At 37.5% G+C, this 17,902-nt stretch overlaps 2 protein-coding genes across 2 annotated transcripts; both read left to right on the top strand.

Annotated features, from left to right (window-relative positions):
* Positions 1–826: 826 nt before the first annotated feature.
* si:ch211-139g16.8 (immunoglobulin superfamily member 6) lies at positions 827–5,900 on the top strand. The gene is made up of 6 exons (XM_053611892.1): positions 827–956; positions 3,726–4,058; positions 4,143–4,240; positions 4,357–4,407; positions 5,455–5,568; positions 5,662–5,900. Exons 1-6 carry the CDS (start codon positions 899–901, stop codon positions 5,725–5,727), a joined length of 720 nt encoding a protein of 239 aa, XP_053467867.1. The 5' UTR covers positions 827–898; the 3' UTR covers positions 5,728–5,900.
* A 9,267-nt stretch (positions 5,901–15,167) lies between these two features.
* On the top strand, positions 15,168–17,902 carry rps2 (ribosomal protein S2). Its single transcript, XM_053611866.1, has 8 exons — positions 15,168–15,250; positions 15,737–15,874; positions 15,972–16,061; positions 16,803–16,910; positions 16,998–17,171; positions 17,273–17,432; positions 17,614–17,705; positions 17,786–17,902. Exons 2-8 carry the CDS (start codon positions 15,740–15,742, stop codon positions 17,861–17,863), a joined length of 837 nt encoding a protein of 278 aa, XP_053467841.1. The 5' UTR covers positions 15,168–15,250; positions 15,737–15,739; the 3' UTR covers positions 17,864–17,902.

The raw sequence follows: 17,902 nt of genomic DNA, 5'->3' as shown, positions 1-17,902 counted from the left end.
TGCAGATCTGTTTGCACTAACAAATTTCAAGTGCATGATTTAACAGCCTGAAACACACCCTACACAAACACAGGCTGCTTTCAATTCTGCTCTCATTGCAGTAAACAGCAACTGATATCAACAACATTCACTCAATCAGAGACATCTACCAATTAAAGCATTCGCCCAGCTTCATAATAGGCACTGAAGTCATCTGAATGATGCAAACAATATGCTGTATTTATTTCCCAAATGCGAACAGCCACGATTGTTTCTTACAATACAGATGCAGAACCCTGGATATTTGAAAGGAAGTATCTAAAGTAAGAGTCACGTACTTCAGGTTGAGGACCACAGATTTTAAAAATGCCAGGCTGCTTCAATGACACGGTGGCCTTTGTTTTTAAAGAAGCCCCTGAAGAATCTGTGGCAATGTTTATTTAATAGCCAGTACATAAGCATTTTAACATTTAGCTAACATTATTAAGACATAGCCTTAATTTCCATCCATCCATCCATTTTCCATACCGTTTATTCTACATATGGTACTGGGGGAGGAAACCAGAGTACCACTAAGCCACTGTGACCCCTAGCCTTAATTTTTGTTTTTTCAATCTATATGTACATAATTGATTTTTAGACAATATATTATCTTTATATATTATCAGTTGTGCCATTTAAAACATACGTTCTTGCCAGGAAATTTCATGACTTTCATGACATTATTTTTTTCTTTACTTACATGTGTACTAAAGGGTTACTCAGCACAGGCATATGATGAAGTAAATTCATAGCATAGTTCACACTGTTAGAGAGGAAGGAAGGGTCATAGACACCACTTCTCTCTTTTATCAAACATTCAGTTTGTCAGCAACTCTAAAAGAACTTACAAGGACGGATACTTTCAACCAAACTTATAATGAAAATGGTCCTTTACCATTTATTTTACATCCTGTTAATTTTCACCTTTACCCCAGGTAAGAAGCTGAAAACTTTACTTTGATGTTTAAGAAGAAAAGTTATGGAGTATTTTAATACTTAAATTCTTTACAACATAACTTTGGGACTAAAGTATAGAGAAATTACTTGATATAGACATGAAACTTTGCAACTTGTTAAAAACGTGTAAATCATTCACTAGATTTCTTAAATTGGAATATGATGCAAGCAGTGTAATAAGACATTGAGATTTGTCAATGTTGATGGGTGGATTTAAAAAAAAAAAAATCCTGAAAATGATTAATGAAACACCATAATTTCCAACCAACAAGTAATGCTGGAATATCTGTTGTTTAACCTACTCAAATGCAAATGTGAACATATTAAAGGAAATTCCACCCTCAAACCCATTATATATGTTTATATTGTAACATTTGTTATGTGTTTAGTTATTCTCTTGCTAATTTGTTGGTCGATGCTGTACTTTGTTGTTCCTATGTGTTGTTAGTGGTTGAGTATTGTGCTGATGTCACACGGTAGCACTGCTAGTACAGTTACAATGGAGTTTATTAGGTGAAAAAATTTAAAGGATCTCAAACATAATGGATGTTTGAGATGGTAAAATTTTGCTGTTACCTCTTAAAAGAAAAAGAGTAAGAGTTTATTTTCTTATTCAATATTTCCAGCAATGTTCAATGCCATAGTCATGAGAAATCCAGTGTAGATGTAGTGGGGACAGCAAATGCTGGACACCAAGTTACAGAATGCAGTGCAGCTGTACAACACTGTCACCCTATAGTCATGTAAAAAAATAAGTACACCCCATGGAAATAATAATAATTAACCATGCCTATTAATAAAGTTGATACACTCTATCAAATGATACATAAAATCGACATTTTGTAGTAATTTTCACAATTTTAATTAACAAAAAAACTGATCAGTCACATGGAAAAAGTAAGTACGCCGATACATTTATCACACCTTCAAATCAAGTGTTCAAGATTGGGTGATAGAACCTGTTTAGGGAGTGCAGGTGGAACCTGTCTCATTTATACCCCTCTCATATCTAGTGTCTGTTGTTCCCTTTGCTATTGAGGTGTTTGGTGTGCCACACATGGCAAGATCTAAAGCGTTCTGTAAGGCCTTCAGAAAAAAGGTTGTGGATGCCTATGAATCTGGCAAGGGATTTAAAAAGATCTCCAAATTATTTGAAATACATCATTCTACTGTAAGGAAAATAATCTAGAAATGGCGCAGATTTCAAACAACAAATTCAGCCCAAGAACAGACCAACTGATGCAAAAAGAAGTCTCCAGGAAACCCAAAATTTCATCACGGGATCTGCTAGTAAGTCTTGCAACTGTTGGTGTCATAGTGCATGCTTCTACAATCAGAAAGAGATGTGATGTGCCCTGTATGGGAGACGTGCCAGGAAAAAAAGCCTGGAAAAGCCAGGAAAAAAAGCCTTTCCAATGAGAATATAGGCAAAGACCAGGCCTTTTGGAATAATGTGCTCTGGACAGACAAATAAAAGATAGAGTTTGGTCACAGTAACAGCAGACATGTTTGGCGCAGACCAAAGACAGCTTTTCAGGAGAAGCACCTCATACCAACTGTGAAGCACGGTGGTGGAAATGTTATGGTTTGGGGTTGCTTCAGTGCCTCAGGGACTGGACAGCTTGCATTCACTGATTCATCTATGAATTCTGCATCATATCAAATAGTGCTTGAAGATAATGTGAAGCCATCTGTCCAAAATTGAAGTTGAACCAAAAGGACCTTCCAACAGGATAATGATCCTAAGCACACTAGCAAATCCACCAAGTAATGGCTCTTTATATATATAATAGAAGATATGCAGAGTTATGGAATGGCCTAGTCAAAGCCCGGATTTATATCCTATTGAAATGTTGTGGGGGGATTTGAAACGGGCAGTACATGCAAGAAAACCCTCAAACATCTTGCAACTGAAAGAATATTGCATGGAAGAGTAGTCAAAAATTCCAGCAAGCCTGGTGGAAAATTATTTCAATTACAGTTATTATTATTTTTGATTCACGAGCGTCAAACAGTTATTTCTGCTAAAGGGGGCAATACTAGCTTCTGAGGTCAAGGGTGTACTTTCTTTTTCCACAGAAGAATATCACATCTATTGATATGTCTGTTTAATATTTTAACTGAAAAAGCTAATTTTCATTGTGGTTTTGTTCAAGTATATCAACTTTATTAATAGGCACTGTTTCAAAGATGATCAAATGTTTGCTTTTCCAAATATGTCAAAAAAGCCAACCATTTCCATGGGTTGTACTTATTTTCTCACTTGTCAGTAATCTATGATGACAAGCATGATGGTGTTAATGAAGGTATTAGTATGAAAATAAAAGCTTTGCAACCAAGTGTACAGATGAGGAGATGAGAGAGCTGGACAGACTAAAGAACTAAAGCGCTGCTGCTCTCTATCACTCTCTTTAGGCAGAGATAAAACAAGGGCTAAATCCCACTGACACCACTCAGTAATGTAGGAAACTGTTAAAGTGAAAATGCTAATGAAAGACATATTTTTAACTATAAAAGGGTAAACTTCATTCTTTTATTACAGAATAAATCTTGGCTGCCAATTGAAGGTCGTGTTAAGTATAAAGATTAATATGCAAGTTGTTCAGGGTGGATTTTTCCTTTAAGTGATCATCTTATTTAAAATATTTCATGTTCCTTGGAAGTATACTGGATGTATTTACTGTAACAGTTACCTGGAAGGTGTGAGTAAACAGGGAATGGAACACTTTTGGATCTTTCTATTACAGGACTCTCAGTGAACAGCTGCATTATAAATATCACACAGCCACAGGAGCGTCTTCATGGGAGATTCAACCAGTCAATCTCCATCTCCTGCCACGTCAACATGTCTTGCCCAGAAAGCACATCTGACATGCTATGGTATGTGTTCAAGACAGACTCCTATTATCAACTGGGTATAAAGAATCAGCCAACAAAGTATAGATTGCAAGGCACAGACCTACACATCAACTGGCTCTCACACAGTGATGATGGCGTGTATTACTGCGCTGTGTCTGACAGAGTTGCAGCAAACAGTGGCGCACAGGCTATTGGGACTGGCACAACACTGACAGTGAAAGGTAAAATGGCTTGCTGTGTCACAGAAGACATGTTGAATTTTCAATCATTGTTTAATCTATCTTCAAATTCTTCTTTATATTCAGAGAATGAATATAACACTGGACAAGTTCTGCTGTTCACACTGGTGGCTATACTGTCCCTCTATTGTTTAATAATCCTGGCTCTCGTCATCTTTATAAAGGTAAAGTGTATCAATATGTATTAATTATTATTTAAATAAATACATAAGGACTTTATAAAATGTCACTTGCCATATCACATTCAACCAACCTAAACTGAGTAAATTCAATTATTCAGAGTGGACGAGTCAAGCTGTTAAAAGGAAGACAAAGACAAAGCCAGGGCAAGGTACTGCTACATTTGACATTTTATTATTATTAATTAATTAATACTCAGTGCTGTTGAATTCTGAATCAGAACCTCAAGTTGAGTTGAACCTCAAGTCAGAAGGTGCTATAAAAGCATGCTTCTACCCATAGTTCCAGCTCGAACATAAATGAAAGATTTATATTAATACAGTATTAATTCTAATAATTTTGGGTTGATGTTTTGTTTCGTTTTTTTTTGTGCATTTTTTTTGTCTTATTACATTTGAAAAGGGGGGGGGTGCTAGTGAGGGAATAGGGAATGACTGTTTATATCGGTTATAGGGTAACTGATAACAGTAGCCTAATTAACAGACATTCCATATGATTAAATAGAACTATAAATGGTTTAAAAATGTGACCTGTCATTCATTAACAAATTGCAAATTGTACTTGATGAAGTAGAAGAGAAATAGCACACTTCAGTTTATGTTTTCATAGGAAAATAATCCACTTTGATGCTTTACATTATGCTGTAACACACCACACAGTCATGGATTATGTTCCTAAAACAGCATGGCCCCTTGTGTGTTATTTCTTACCGAGATCACATTATAGTGTTGCATGCTTGTGACTTAAATCTAGTGGAAACTTGTTGCACAGGTGCCAATACGCATGTAATAGAGGACATAGTTCTTTGTCAATTCAATTAGCTTTTTTTGAAAAATGGTTTAAGGGGCTTTAAATCTAGTAGCCTAGATTAGCTTCCTGGTGTCTTTCATAATTTAGTTATAGACCCTTATTTTCCTTTTGGTCCAATTAACCCATTTTGTTCTTTCTGTAATTCACTCCCTCATCCACATCATTACTACAGCTGTATATCACTGCTTGTAATGTTTGTTTGTTTGCTTTAACAAAACTCAGTCACTGATATGGTTATGGTGTGAAATAGGAATCTGAGGTATGTTTAAACTATACTTTTTCCTCAAAGTCAATATTTTGAGTGGGTCTTCTATTCACCTCTGTATGTATCTGGTGTTATAAGTAATCTAGCTGTGTTGAAAAAGTTCTTTCCTGTTACACATCTCAGGATGACTCAACCAGGAGAGTTCACTTCGGAGCTGTGGTGCAAGAACTGTACAGCAAGAGGAACTTGCGAAGAATCAAGAAAAACACGTCCACTGAAGTTTCACAAGAAAACAAGGTTTTTTCATCATTCTGATCCACTCAAATAAGAGGCCAACGTATAAACTAAATGTGTGGACTGCATGCTTTAATATCTCTGTTTCTTTTACAGGTTGAAAATCCACAGTCCCGCACTGAGAGAGAAGACGTATACCAAAACATGAAAAGGGCTCGATAAAACATCAGCTCAAAGCACCAAGAGCCCTCTGCTGTATAGTACACAAAGAACAAAAGAATCAAAACATAAGTGAAGGAAAGAGGAACATTCAACTTGGGAACCAGTTCTTGCTCCTTTGTCCTAATCTATACTATTAGAAGCCAAACTGAGAATATATCTAATATATATATATATATATATATATATATATATATATATATATATATATATATATATATAATTTCAAATGTGAAACTGGAGCCATTGTGTGTTGTGGTGATGCCGAGTGATATTCTCTGTTTCACATCTCCACAGTGCTTCATTGTCTCTTTTAAATATTTCCAGTTATTTGTTTATTTTTACTTCTCTGTGATAAAGTTATACAAGTTTTTTTTTTAATTATTAATCTGTCCAGTGCTACTCCTGAAGTAAATTTAGCTTAAAAAAGTTAACTAGTTGCTAAATGTATAAGAATGGATATAACATTTTTTTCTGTTAAAGGTGTATAATTAAACAAAAGATAATTTGCAGTAAATGTAGAGCACAATACATACCAAAGGCAGAAGAACACATGTGTGCCTGGGAAAACCCATCACATGGTGAAATTATGACATTTTCATCTATTTATATTACTGGAAACTACAGGCTTTCCTGAACTGAAATGCATTTCCCTTTTCCATGTATCAGGCATAAAGTTCTAGTGTTTTCAAAAGTGAAAAGGGAGAAAACTGCATTTAAAGATCACAGACATTTTGAGAGCCAGTATGTGATTACAAACAGAACTGATTTTCCATTTTGTTATTGCACATAGCTATCAGACAAGTTGAGCAAGGCCGAAAATTGTGAGAGGAAATCTTAGTTTTTAGACATCTTTATGCAGACTGATTGCATGTATTGCTGCATTTATTAAACTGTCCCCTTACCCCACCTGATCTTTTCACCTGATCTTTTTCATTACTGTCAGGAATTGAAGAGGAGGTGGACACAAGTGCAGATTATTTAATTATGTGAAGTACAAACCGGAACCATAAACATGAAATGCAGATACAGGGCAAAAAACATACAGACTATAAGCGATACTGTGGCACACACCACAACAACCAATACAACAGCAACAGAAGCTTGACAATAATGAGACCCTGAAAAACTAGAACTTAAATAGTGGTGTTACTCAAGGTGAAACAGGATATATGAGTGACATGTGACATGTGACATGCTGGGGCTGATGGGTAGTGTAGTTCTGGACCCCTTTGGCTCTACCATGAAAGTTAGAAAAGAAATGTTTTAAAATCCTTTTCATTTTGATGAAGAATATTTGTGGTTTCATAAAGTTGAGGAGAATGTTACAAGCAGAAAAAAAGTGCAATTTTGGCCAAAACATTTTTTTTAATTCTCTTTTTGACTGTTTGCCCGTATCCAGCCACAACAACAACCAATGGGTTTTCACAGGCTGCCACATATATACACACATACAGGTGTGTTGTGGCCTGTTTGTATCAGTGCTATTAGGCAGTCACAGGCCTGATTATGTAAATTCAAAAAGGACTTGGGTGCATTTCAGAAGATTCATATCAGATCTCTAAATGGGTAAAAAGCACACAAAGACAAAACAACAACAACAACAACAATAACAATAGTGTGTGATTGCTGTTTACAATAATGGAATAAAACCCATAGGCTTATTTTAATCATTAAGTATAATATCATTTACAGCGGGTGTTATCATCAGTTATAGTAATAGTTAGTAATAGTATGTTTTCATTAAATGCAATATTCTAGGTGTCATGGAAATTTTCAGTATCAAAGAGCTTTTATGCGCCAGAACGGAAATCTCCATGCCTTGCTCCAATCATTTCATAATCATCACACTTTCACATTCCTGGTGAAGACTAAGCTTTATATTTTGCACGTTCCCAACAGTTAAACTGAACTGTCTCAGGCATCCTATATATATAGAATATATATCCTATATATACAGGGAGTGCTGTCATAGGAAAATAATCAACAATAGGGTGGTGTGATGCAGCCAGACATAAAGTGAAGCGCCATTACCACCAAAAAGGTGATTATTTTCCAATAACAGCGCATTCTAACGTGTTTTTCATTACTTTTCTGCCACATCAATTTGTGAAAGGTAACATTAAATAAGAGATTGAAATGCCATTCTTTTTTAAAAATCTTTTTATAGTTATGTTTCCTGTTGTTGAATGTCAAAAACAAGTTAGTTACTCTTACAAATGTTAAAACAGCAGTTGCTCCCTTACCAGTTTCTCAAAGGATATGCAACCAAATATTGTGTTATTTACTTTACGACTATCTGTTCCAATACTAATGCTCACCTAAAAATTAGAAAGCTGAAACTATTGTCAGAACTGATCTTTGAGAATTTGAGATTGGAGATTCTGAGATTTGAGAATTCAACAGTGCTGTGGTGTAATATTCATTGGTACCCACTATAAGACTCTTTTCATTATGTAAACAGTATATACTGCTACCAGGGTCACATGCATTTGTTGTCTGTTTTTATATTCAGTGTACTATAGCTGTTAGCTGTTAGCAGTTCTATTACATGAGCGACAAACAGTGTTCTTTCTGCACACCTGGCCACAGAACAACTCATACAAGCAGTTCTAGTGAGAGTACAAGGTTAAAGGAATGCATCATCTGAGGGCTTATGAGCTACAACCACATGCCATATATAGTATGTTGTGTTTTGTTTGATGGTGTGCAGTAACAGATTGTGAAAAATTGATGGTTATGAAATGATTTCTATTTTGACATGATTGGTAAATTTTAAGAATATTTGGAAATAATATAGCCTACTATATAAATATTTTCCCTGCAGAAAATTCTACAGTAGCTTGGTCTGACCAGCTACCAGCTGCCAAAACATAGCTGAGCTGATCATACTGGTAGCTATCTTTGTGAGCAGTTATTTTCCAACTTCCTTATTCAGTCCCTCCAGGATGATAATGCAAAATCAAGGATCTCCGCAAATATTCGCAATATTTTCCACAGATTTGGGCCAAAATGCACCATGTGACATCATCACAGCACACCATGTGACATCATCACAGCACGCCATATGACATCATCACAACACCATTCATCCAAAGCCCCCTTTGATTCTCTAGCTTCGAACATGAGTACAGCTAAAAGGTGTCATTTACCAACAAAAATCACTGCGAAAGAACCTGCAAAATAATTTCATGCAATTGCAATTTCACCAATTCAAGTAGCTGTCTGCAACCCCCCACCAACCCCGCCCCAAAACACTGTAAATTGCATCGCCCATTTTTTAAAAAAAAGCTGCAGTACAAGGAAGCATTTTTGGCTTCAACAGTCACAAAAAAACCTCAGCGAAATCCTGTATGGACCGCTTAAGATGTGCATTTAATAGAACATGCAGTGAACAGTACTGTTCCCCATGTTGTTGTCTGCCATGAAAAAAGTAGAGCTTCCTCATGTTTAAAGACTTCTGTGTAAACGTTGTTTAGTTAATTAATCCATTGAATAAGTTTGTTAAACTTTAGCTAAAGCCTGCTGCAGTGGTGAGTTGGCGTAGTGGATAGTGTTGTTGCTTCATCTTCCAAGAGTTACTGGTTCAATGCTGAGCAGTGGTTACTTTTGTAGAATTTCACGGTTCCTCCTAGGCCTGTTTTCTCCCTCTTCTTGAAAACATGCCACTTGGTGTTTTAGCTAATGGTCTGACTTGTGAGACTACCGTGACTCTAACCAGGACAAATTTGTAGGTGATCGAATGAATTAAGCGTTTCAGTATGATTCTGATGCTCAAACTGATATATCAGGAATACTAAAAACGTTCAAAAAGTTTTGACCAATGAACTACCCAATAGTAGTTTTTGGCTGAATCCCTTAGAACAAAAACATGTGTAATGAAATATTGTTTTAATCAAATTTCCATAATATCAGTGTTAAGCAGTCCCTCCAGGATTTTTGCGATTGCAGAACTTAACGCAAAATTAAAGAAACTGCAATATTCGTAGGATCTTGCAATTTTTCTAAATTACTGTAGATTTGGGCCAAGATGCATCATGTGACATCATCACTTCGATTCATGTGTGTTGAACATGAGTACAGCTAAAAAGTCTCATTTATCAACAAACATCACTGCGAAAGATGCAATTTTGCCAATTCAAGTAGTTTTCCCACAAAAAAGCACAAAAATTGCGAGGCAATCTGTAAATGTTTGAAATTTTAAAACAACTTGTCTACAAGTAGAGAGCAGTTTCCTTTCTACCAGCACTAATATTAGCTGGTAAATATGAGTTTGAGCAGCTCAGACTGTGTTGTGGTGGCTGGTCAGAATATACCACCGCTTCTCAGCAGAGTTGTTACTAGATTTGTTTAGTAATAAAGATGTTAGAACATTGGTGGTATTTAAACATATGCCTGTTAGTTATTTCATTTTGTTCCTTGGTTGTTTATTAATGAAATTAAAATGTATTTGAGATGTAAGAGGGACTTTTAGCAGTCAGGGAGCAAACGTCTTCGAGCTGCCATTAGAAGGTGTCAGATAGCAACAACAACCCGGATGGAAACGGGACCCAAGGAGGTTGGTCGGAGTGGGCAGGAGATGGCAGAAGGAAGTGACGAATCAGGAAGTGAGATGGGGTTTGAAGAAGATGGTGGGAGAGATAGGAGTGTATGCAACATAGTACGATCGAGAAAACAGAAAAAAAGGAAAAGAGAATGTCTAACACAAAGGAAACAGATAACGAGCAAAGTGTTAGCTTAGCAACAAAACAGGAAGAGGAACACAAAGTAATCATAAAATTAATTCAAGAAGAGATAACGTTTGGTGAGTGCAGTTCGGTTCATCTAACAAAATCGATAAACTACTGGGTGAGGTCAAAAGTGCTAAAATATTGAGAAGTGGATCTCTACTGATTAGTTGTAGAAATAAAGCCCAGCAAGGGAAAGCCATGCAACTGAATAAAATAGATGGTAAGACAGTTCACTGTTCGTTGATTGGATATAAAAAATGGGTTTGAGGAGTCATCTCAGGGATACCTACAAGTGTTACAGAGGAACAAATAAAAGACAATATCTCAGTGGCAAAAGTACTAGAAGCAACTAGTCTTAACACAAGTAGAAATGGGGAGAAATGTGACAGCTTGGCTGTGATGATTAAGTTTGACGACTCTAGACTGCCAAGTAAGGTGTACATAGGATATATGAGCTATGAGGTCAGGCCATATATTCCTCCACCACTGAGATGCTTTAAATGGCAAAAATATGTCCATGTAGCAGCAATATGTAAGGGCAAACAGTGATGTGGTAGGTGTGCAGGTGAACATGAGTACGGGAAGTGTGGAGAAGGAGTAAAGCTCAAATGCTGCAACTGCGGAGGAGAGCACAGCTCAGCTTACCGTATGATAGCAAGAAGTCAGTGGAGGTGCAACGAGTGAAGACATTGCAAGAATTAACGTATGCGGAAGCAGTAAAGAAAGTGTCTGGTGAAAGAAAGGACTATAAAGCAGGAAATAAAGATAGACCTTGGGGGGCTGTGAAAAGATTGCAGTAAAGAAAGATATGCTAATTATGAGCAAGAATGAATTTGTGTTGTTTATGGTTGAGGTTATAAATTGCTCAGCACAGACCGAGAGAAGGACTGAAAAGATCAAAATAATAGTTAAATCAGCTGAAAAATACCTTGGTATTAAAGGACTCAGCTGTGAAGGAGTGGAAGAAATGTTAACTGCAGGAATCTCTCAGTCATGGGCTGGTGGCTCTTCATGATCCTAGTTATACTGCAGTGGAATGCCAGGAGTCTTATAGCTAATGGACAATAATTCAAAAAGTTTGTGACTGATCTGTTAGATAAACCTCATGTAATATGTGTGCAAGAGACGTGGTTAAAACCACAGTTAGACTGTAATTTATGGATATACTACAATCAGAAACGATAGGGAAACGGGTAAAGGTGAAGGGGTAGCAACTTTTGTAAGAAATGATGTGAAATATAACCTAATCAATAAAGGAAAAGAACATGAATCTGTGGTAGTCAAAATATGGACAGGAAAAGACAGTATAATGATAGTCAACTTTTATAATCCCTGTAATAGACTGAGCACTGATACACTGAATGCAGTATGTGGGTTGACACAAGGGAAAATAGTATGGTGTGGGGATTTTAATGCACACAGCACAATATGGGGGAGTAAGAACACAGATATAAATGGATCAGTAATAGAGGAATTTATAGACGATAAAAACTTGGTTTGTGTTAATGACGGGAAGGGCACACGGTATAGTAGTTCACATAACACAGAAAGTGCTATTGATCTGACAATAATGACAACTGAAACTGCAGGAATCAGCACATGGGAGGTTTTAGACCAGTTGAGAGTAGGTAGTGATCACTATCCAATAATAACCACGATTGGAGTAGAGATACGCCAGGATAGCGAAGTGAGAACACCAAGGTGAAGGTTAGATAAAGCTGATTGGCAGATTTTCCAAATGCTGAGTGAAATAAAATGTGTGGAATTAGTGAATAAGGATATTACAGATGTAGAAGAAATGAACAGAAAAGTGACTACGGCAATTATACAAACAGCTGAAGGAACAATTCCTAAAAAGACAAGAAATGAACGAAGAAAGAGCGTACCATGGTGAAATGAGAGCTGTAGTATAGTAATTAAAAATAGAAATAAAGCTTTTAGGCAACTCAAAGCTCACCATACACTGGTAGCTTTGATTAACTATAAAAGGGCACAAGCAGTAGTTAGGAAAACAGTTAGATCAGCCAAACGTGTATATTGGAGACAATTCTGCAATAAAATTGGAAGAGAAACCCAGCTGTCAGACATATGGAGAACAATTAGGAAAATGAGTGGAATAAGAAACAATGTAGAAATACCAGTGTTAAGTAGCAATAATATAAATGCGATTAGCAATGCAGAAAAAGCTGAACTTTTGGTAAAATCTTTTGTGAAGATCCACAGTACTGAAAACCTATCCTCAACAGCTAAGCAGTGTAGAGATCAGACACTTGCCCAAAACCCAGGGATAGTGGAAAGAAGGACTACATCAGGGGGAGAGTTGGACTTGCCATTTACTCTATTTGAATTAAAAAGGACCATATCAAATGCACGGCAAACGGCACCAGGGAAAGACGGTATATGCTATAGCATGTTAGGTCACATGAGAGACATCACACTTGATGTAGTATTAAGACTGTTCAATATGGTATGGAATACAGGAAAAATCCCACTAACATGGAAACAGGCAGTTTTAGTTCCAATACTCAAACCTGGAAAAGACCCGTCAGATCCAGCAAGCTATAGACCCATAGCATTAACGTCACAGTTAGGCAAAACTATGGAGAGGGTGGTTACAGATAGGTTAGATCACTATATAGAAAGTAAAGGTCATCTTTCACCGTATCAGTCAGGATTTCATAAAATGAGGGGCACAATGGACTCTATATTATGCCTAGAGTCAGAAGTTAGGGAAGCTCAGACTAACAAAGAAAGTGTAAATGCTTTGGAAGGATGGACTTCTAATTAAACTTGACAAATTAGGAATAAATGGTAAGATATATAATTGGGTATTAGACTTTCTGAATAGGAGAACAATAGAATTTAGAGTAGGTGCAGAGTATTCAAATAGATATGCAGTGGAAAATGGTATCCCACAAGGCAGTGTATGTAGCCCAATACTGTTTAATATTATGATTAATGACATATTTGATCAGGTTGGAGAAAATATAGGTAAGTCGCTTTATGCGGATGATGGGGCACTCTGGGTTAGGGGTCGGAATATAGAATATTTAAGGAAGAAAATGCAACATGCAATAGGGAAAGTAGAACAGTGGGCAAATGAATGGGGATTTAAACTATCAATTTCAAAATCACAAGGTATATGTTTTTCTAAACGTCATAAAACAGTACCACTTAAATTATATGGGCTAGATCTTGAACAGGTCAAGGCTGTGAGATTCTTAGGAGTGCTCTTTGATGAGAAGCTGACCTGGGGTCCACATACTGATAAAATTAAGAAAAAATGTAAAAAGATTAATAATGTTCTGAGATGTCTGTCAGGGCGAGACAGGGGAGCAAGTAGGGCATTGCTCAGAAATATATATCAGGCTCTTATGAGGGCCGCCTTTGATTATGGCTGCCTAGCATATATGTCGTCATCACAATCAAATCTTAAAAAGCTTGAAGTGGAACTGGCACAAGCACTCCGGATCTGTACTAGAGCATTTAAATCATCACCAGTGACTGCATTACAGGTTGAGACAGGAGAGATGCCGTTGTGTATCAGGAGGATTAAGATCATGGTGGCATATTGGGTAAATCTACAAGGGCATAGCAGGGTGCACCCCACGAAAACCATCTTACAAGAATGCTCAGAGTTTTATAGGACTAACTTTAATAGCTTTGGATGGTTAGGAAATGCAAAGGCACAAAATGCAGGTCTCAGTCAGCTACAAGTAAGCCCCATTGTGGCGATACCAACTGTACCACCCTGGAGATTCATAAAACCATCTGTAGCAGTCAATAAAAGATCATTTATCAGTGTACACTGTAGAATTATTAGGAGTCCTATTGGTACTGCAGTGGTTGGAAAAAAAAAATCATCAGAGCCCAGATGTTGCTATAGCTTCTGACAGTCTATCAGCCGTATCAAGCATACAGTCTGGGAAAACATCACGCAGACAAGACATTGTCTACCAAATACTCTATCTGCTTGTCAAACTCCATGCTAAGGGGCTGAATGTTTCCTTCTTCTGGGCTCCTGCACATGTAGAGGTAGAAGGAAATGAAACTGTGGATGTACTGGCAAAAAGATTGATAAAACATGAAACAGTTGATATACAAGTACCGTTAAGTAGAGCAGAGATCAAAACCATTATAAAGGGACACACACATAAAATGTGGCAGGAATACTGAGACACAGCTGACACCGGATGACACCTATATACTATACAAAAAGGAAGAGATGATAATTACACGTCTTAGAATAGGTCATGCTGGCTTAAATCTAGCATTAAACAGAATAGGAAAACACCCCACTGGACTCTGCACACACTGCAGAGACAGTAAAACACATTCTGTTAGACTGCAAAAGGTATGAGGAGGAAAGAACTGAGCTAGAGATGCAGATTGGAAAACAAAACATGACACTAGAGAACTTGCTGGGGAAAACATCTGGGAAAATGCACCGCCCCCTAATAAACTATCTTTAAAAAAAAAACTAGGATAAGTGAAAGATTTTAGTATTCTACTAGGAATATCTAGTATATAGTTATTTATCTCTTTATTTTCTTTTATTTATGTATTATTGTTTTGGTATTATTATTATTCCATTTTATTTACATTTTTCAGCCAATCTACTGTTCATACTGCAGTCCAGTAGATGGCGGTAATGCACCTTTAGTTGGTTTGCCAACCGCCATTAAAACAAGAAGAAGAACAACGACAACCCCCGGATGGAAATATCGCGAGACTTGTGCTGAAATAAATCCCGCCGGAACTCTCCTCGAGCCTTCTTCTTCCTGAATACACATCACGTAAGTGATCATGGTCTTGTATTTGCGTGAGGATTTATCCGTTTATATCATTGCAATCCGCAATTATATAGTATTCTTTTTGCAATGTAATATGTTTATAATGTATCTATAGTATTACAACGTCAAAATTGCGAGGATCGGTTGAATAAAAATCATTCTTTATAAGTTATTTGTTGGGGTGGTTTTAGAAATGGCAGAGTGCTAACTAGTTAGCTGACAATTTTTTTTTTTTTTAAAGATGGGTACGCGGGCTAAATTACTTACAATATACTGTGAAACACCGTGTATATAATTGGGGGGTTATTTTATTTTATAGGGGTTATTGTTTTGCTGTATTCTCATAAAATTTAAATATTTTGAGAATATATAATCCCAATATTTGGCTAGTAATCGAAGTCCTCTGTCCGTTATGCAGCATGGGGCTATGTCGGGGCTTGTGTATGATGAGCTCAAAAAATAATAAAATGCTGTAATTGTTTTGTTTAGCAAATGGCGGACGACGCCGGTGGTAGAGGAGGGTTCCGTGGAGGTTTCGGTGCTGGCGGCCGGGGCCGCGGTCGTGGTCGTGGCAGAGGCCGGGGGAGAGGGCGCGGAGCCCGGGGTGGCAAGGCCGAGGACAAGGAGGTACAGGCTTCTCCTCCAATATTTAATCATTGTTCCTTTTCTACATTAAAACCCCAAATTAAAAGGGTATAACTTGTCTGGTCATGTTTTATTTTAGTGGGTGCCTGTGACCAAGCTTGGTCGTCTGGTGAAGGACATGAAGATCAAGTCCCTGGAGGAGATCTACCTGTATTCTCTGCCCATCAAGGTGAGTGAGAGGTCCTTGTCTGTATTGTAGATTAACTTTTAATCTGTAATGTCAGTAGTGTGATCATAAAGAGTAAAAAAAAAACAAAAAAAACCCTGGGGATAGATGTTGGAGGAAAATAATCTGTGATGGGGTGCTGATGTCATTACCACCCTGAAGTTGATTATTTCCCGATAATGGTATACCCCAAAGTCTATTTGTTCTTTACCGCAACGCTTTGCCTATACTAACAATTTCTTTCTTAAAGAACAAGTCATAAGCTTCATTTGATGGTTTTGGTTAATATTGTGGAACATCTGTGAAACACCTCTTAGTTCCTGGTATCACTTGTTCATAGCAGCCACAAATTCTTGTTTCATAATGTGTCTTAAAGCCCTGAAACTGACTGACGTCTGTCTTAATTTAAACCTATGAGCTAACAAAGTGATGATTTAGAATGAGCATGTTAATAGAAATTTGTGTGTTGACCCAACACATAATCAATCAGATTTAGGAAATCCTTGGCGTTGAGGTATAAGTGCTGTACACGTTTACATTGTGTGTTCTCTACTTTGGCAGTACTTGTTAATTTGAAGGCTGAATAAATATGACCCAGCTTGTAGATTTTTATTTTTTTTATTCTTTCTATTTTGATGGCTATTTTGATGTCACCTTGCTAACAATCATAAATGACAATACTTGGAATATTTTGGTCATGTCACCAAACTTCCTAAACTCTCATGGCTTCATTTTCTGTTTCAGGAGTCTGAGATCATTGACTTTTTCCTGGGCTCAGCCCTGAAGGATGAGGTGCTGAAGATCATGCCTGTCCAGAAGCAGACCAGGGCTGGTCAGCGCACCAGGTTTAAGGTGACATCTTGATTTTGAGTAGAGCATTGTGTAACTCTGTTCAGATATTGATAAATACTTGATATTAATGAGTTGGTTTTGCTTTAGGCTTTTGTTGCCATCGGAGACTACAACGGGCATGTTGGTCTGGGAGTGAAGTGCTCTAAAGAGGTGGCCACAGCTATCCGTGGAGCCATCATCCTGGCCAAGCTGTCCATCATCCCTGTCAGGAGAGGCTACTGGGGTAACAAGATTGGAAAGCCCCACACTGTCCCCTGCAAGGTGAAGAACAAATAGATGGTTCTGAATTTGTTTTTATGAATAAAATAATTGGATGTATTCACGTGTGATTAGCTTTGTGCTAATGGTCGAACTGTGACTAGGTGACTGGTCGCTGTGGCTCAGTCCTGGTGCGTCTGATCCCTGCTCCCCGTGGTACTGGCATCGTGTCAGCTCCTGTTCCCAAGAAGCTGCTCATGATGGCTGGTATTGACGACTGCTACACATCTGCCAGAGGCTGCACGGCCACCCTGGGCAACTTTGGTAAGGAGGCTTCTAAGTTAACTTGTCTTAAGTGCATGTGAGATCCCTGCTCAATGCTTCTCATTCTAATCCACTTGTGTTTAACAACACATGGCTGGAGTATGTGCTCACTGAAGTTTGTTCTTTAATTATAGCTTTTTAATGCTAAGATTTTTTTCTTCTCCTGTCCTTTCCTCTTTAGCCAAGGCTACTTTTGATGCCATATCAAAGACGTACAGCTATCTGACCCCTGATCTCTGGAAAGAGACTGTGTTCACCAAGTCTCCCTACCAGGTACGCATCTGCTAATGTTTGATTTTTGTACACTGTTTTGCAAATTAGATCTGGATTTCTAACTATTTGTTCTCTTTCAGGAATTCACTGATCATCTGGCCAAAACTCACACCAGGGTCTCTGTACAGAGGACCCAGGCTGCTGTTCAGCCCTCCTAAATTTTGTACAATGGATTGAAATAAAATCCTGAAAACAGT

The sequence above is a fragment of the Ictalurus furcatus genome, chromosome 2 (assembly GCF_023375685.1).
Source record: "Ictalurus furcatus strain D&B chromosome 2, Billie_1.0, whole genome shotgun sequence".
Classification (NCBI taxonomy): domain Eukaryota; kingdom Metazoa; phylum Chordata; class Actinopteri; order Siluriformes; family Ictaluridae; genus Ictalurus; species Ictalurus furcatus.
Note: the sequence above shows the minus strand (reverse complement) of the source record. Positions and strands in the feature narration are given on the sequence as shown.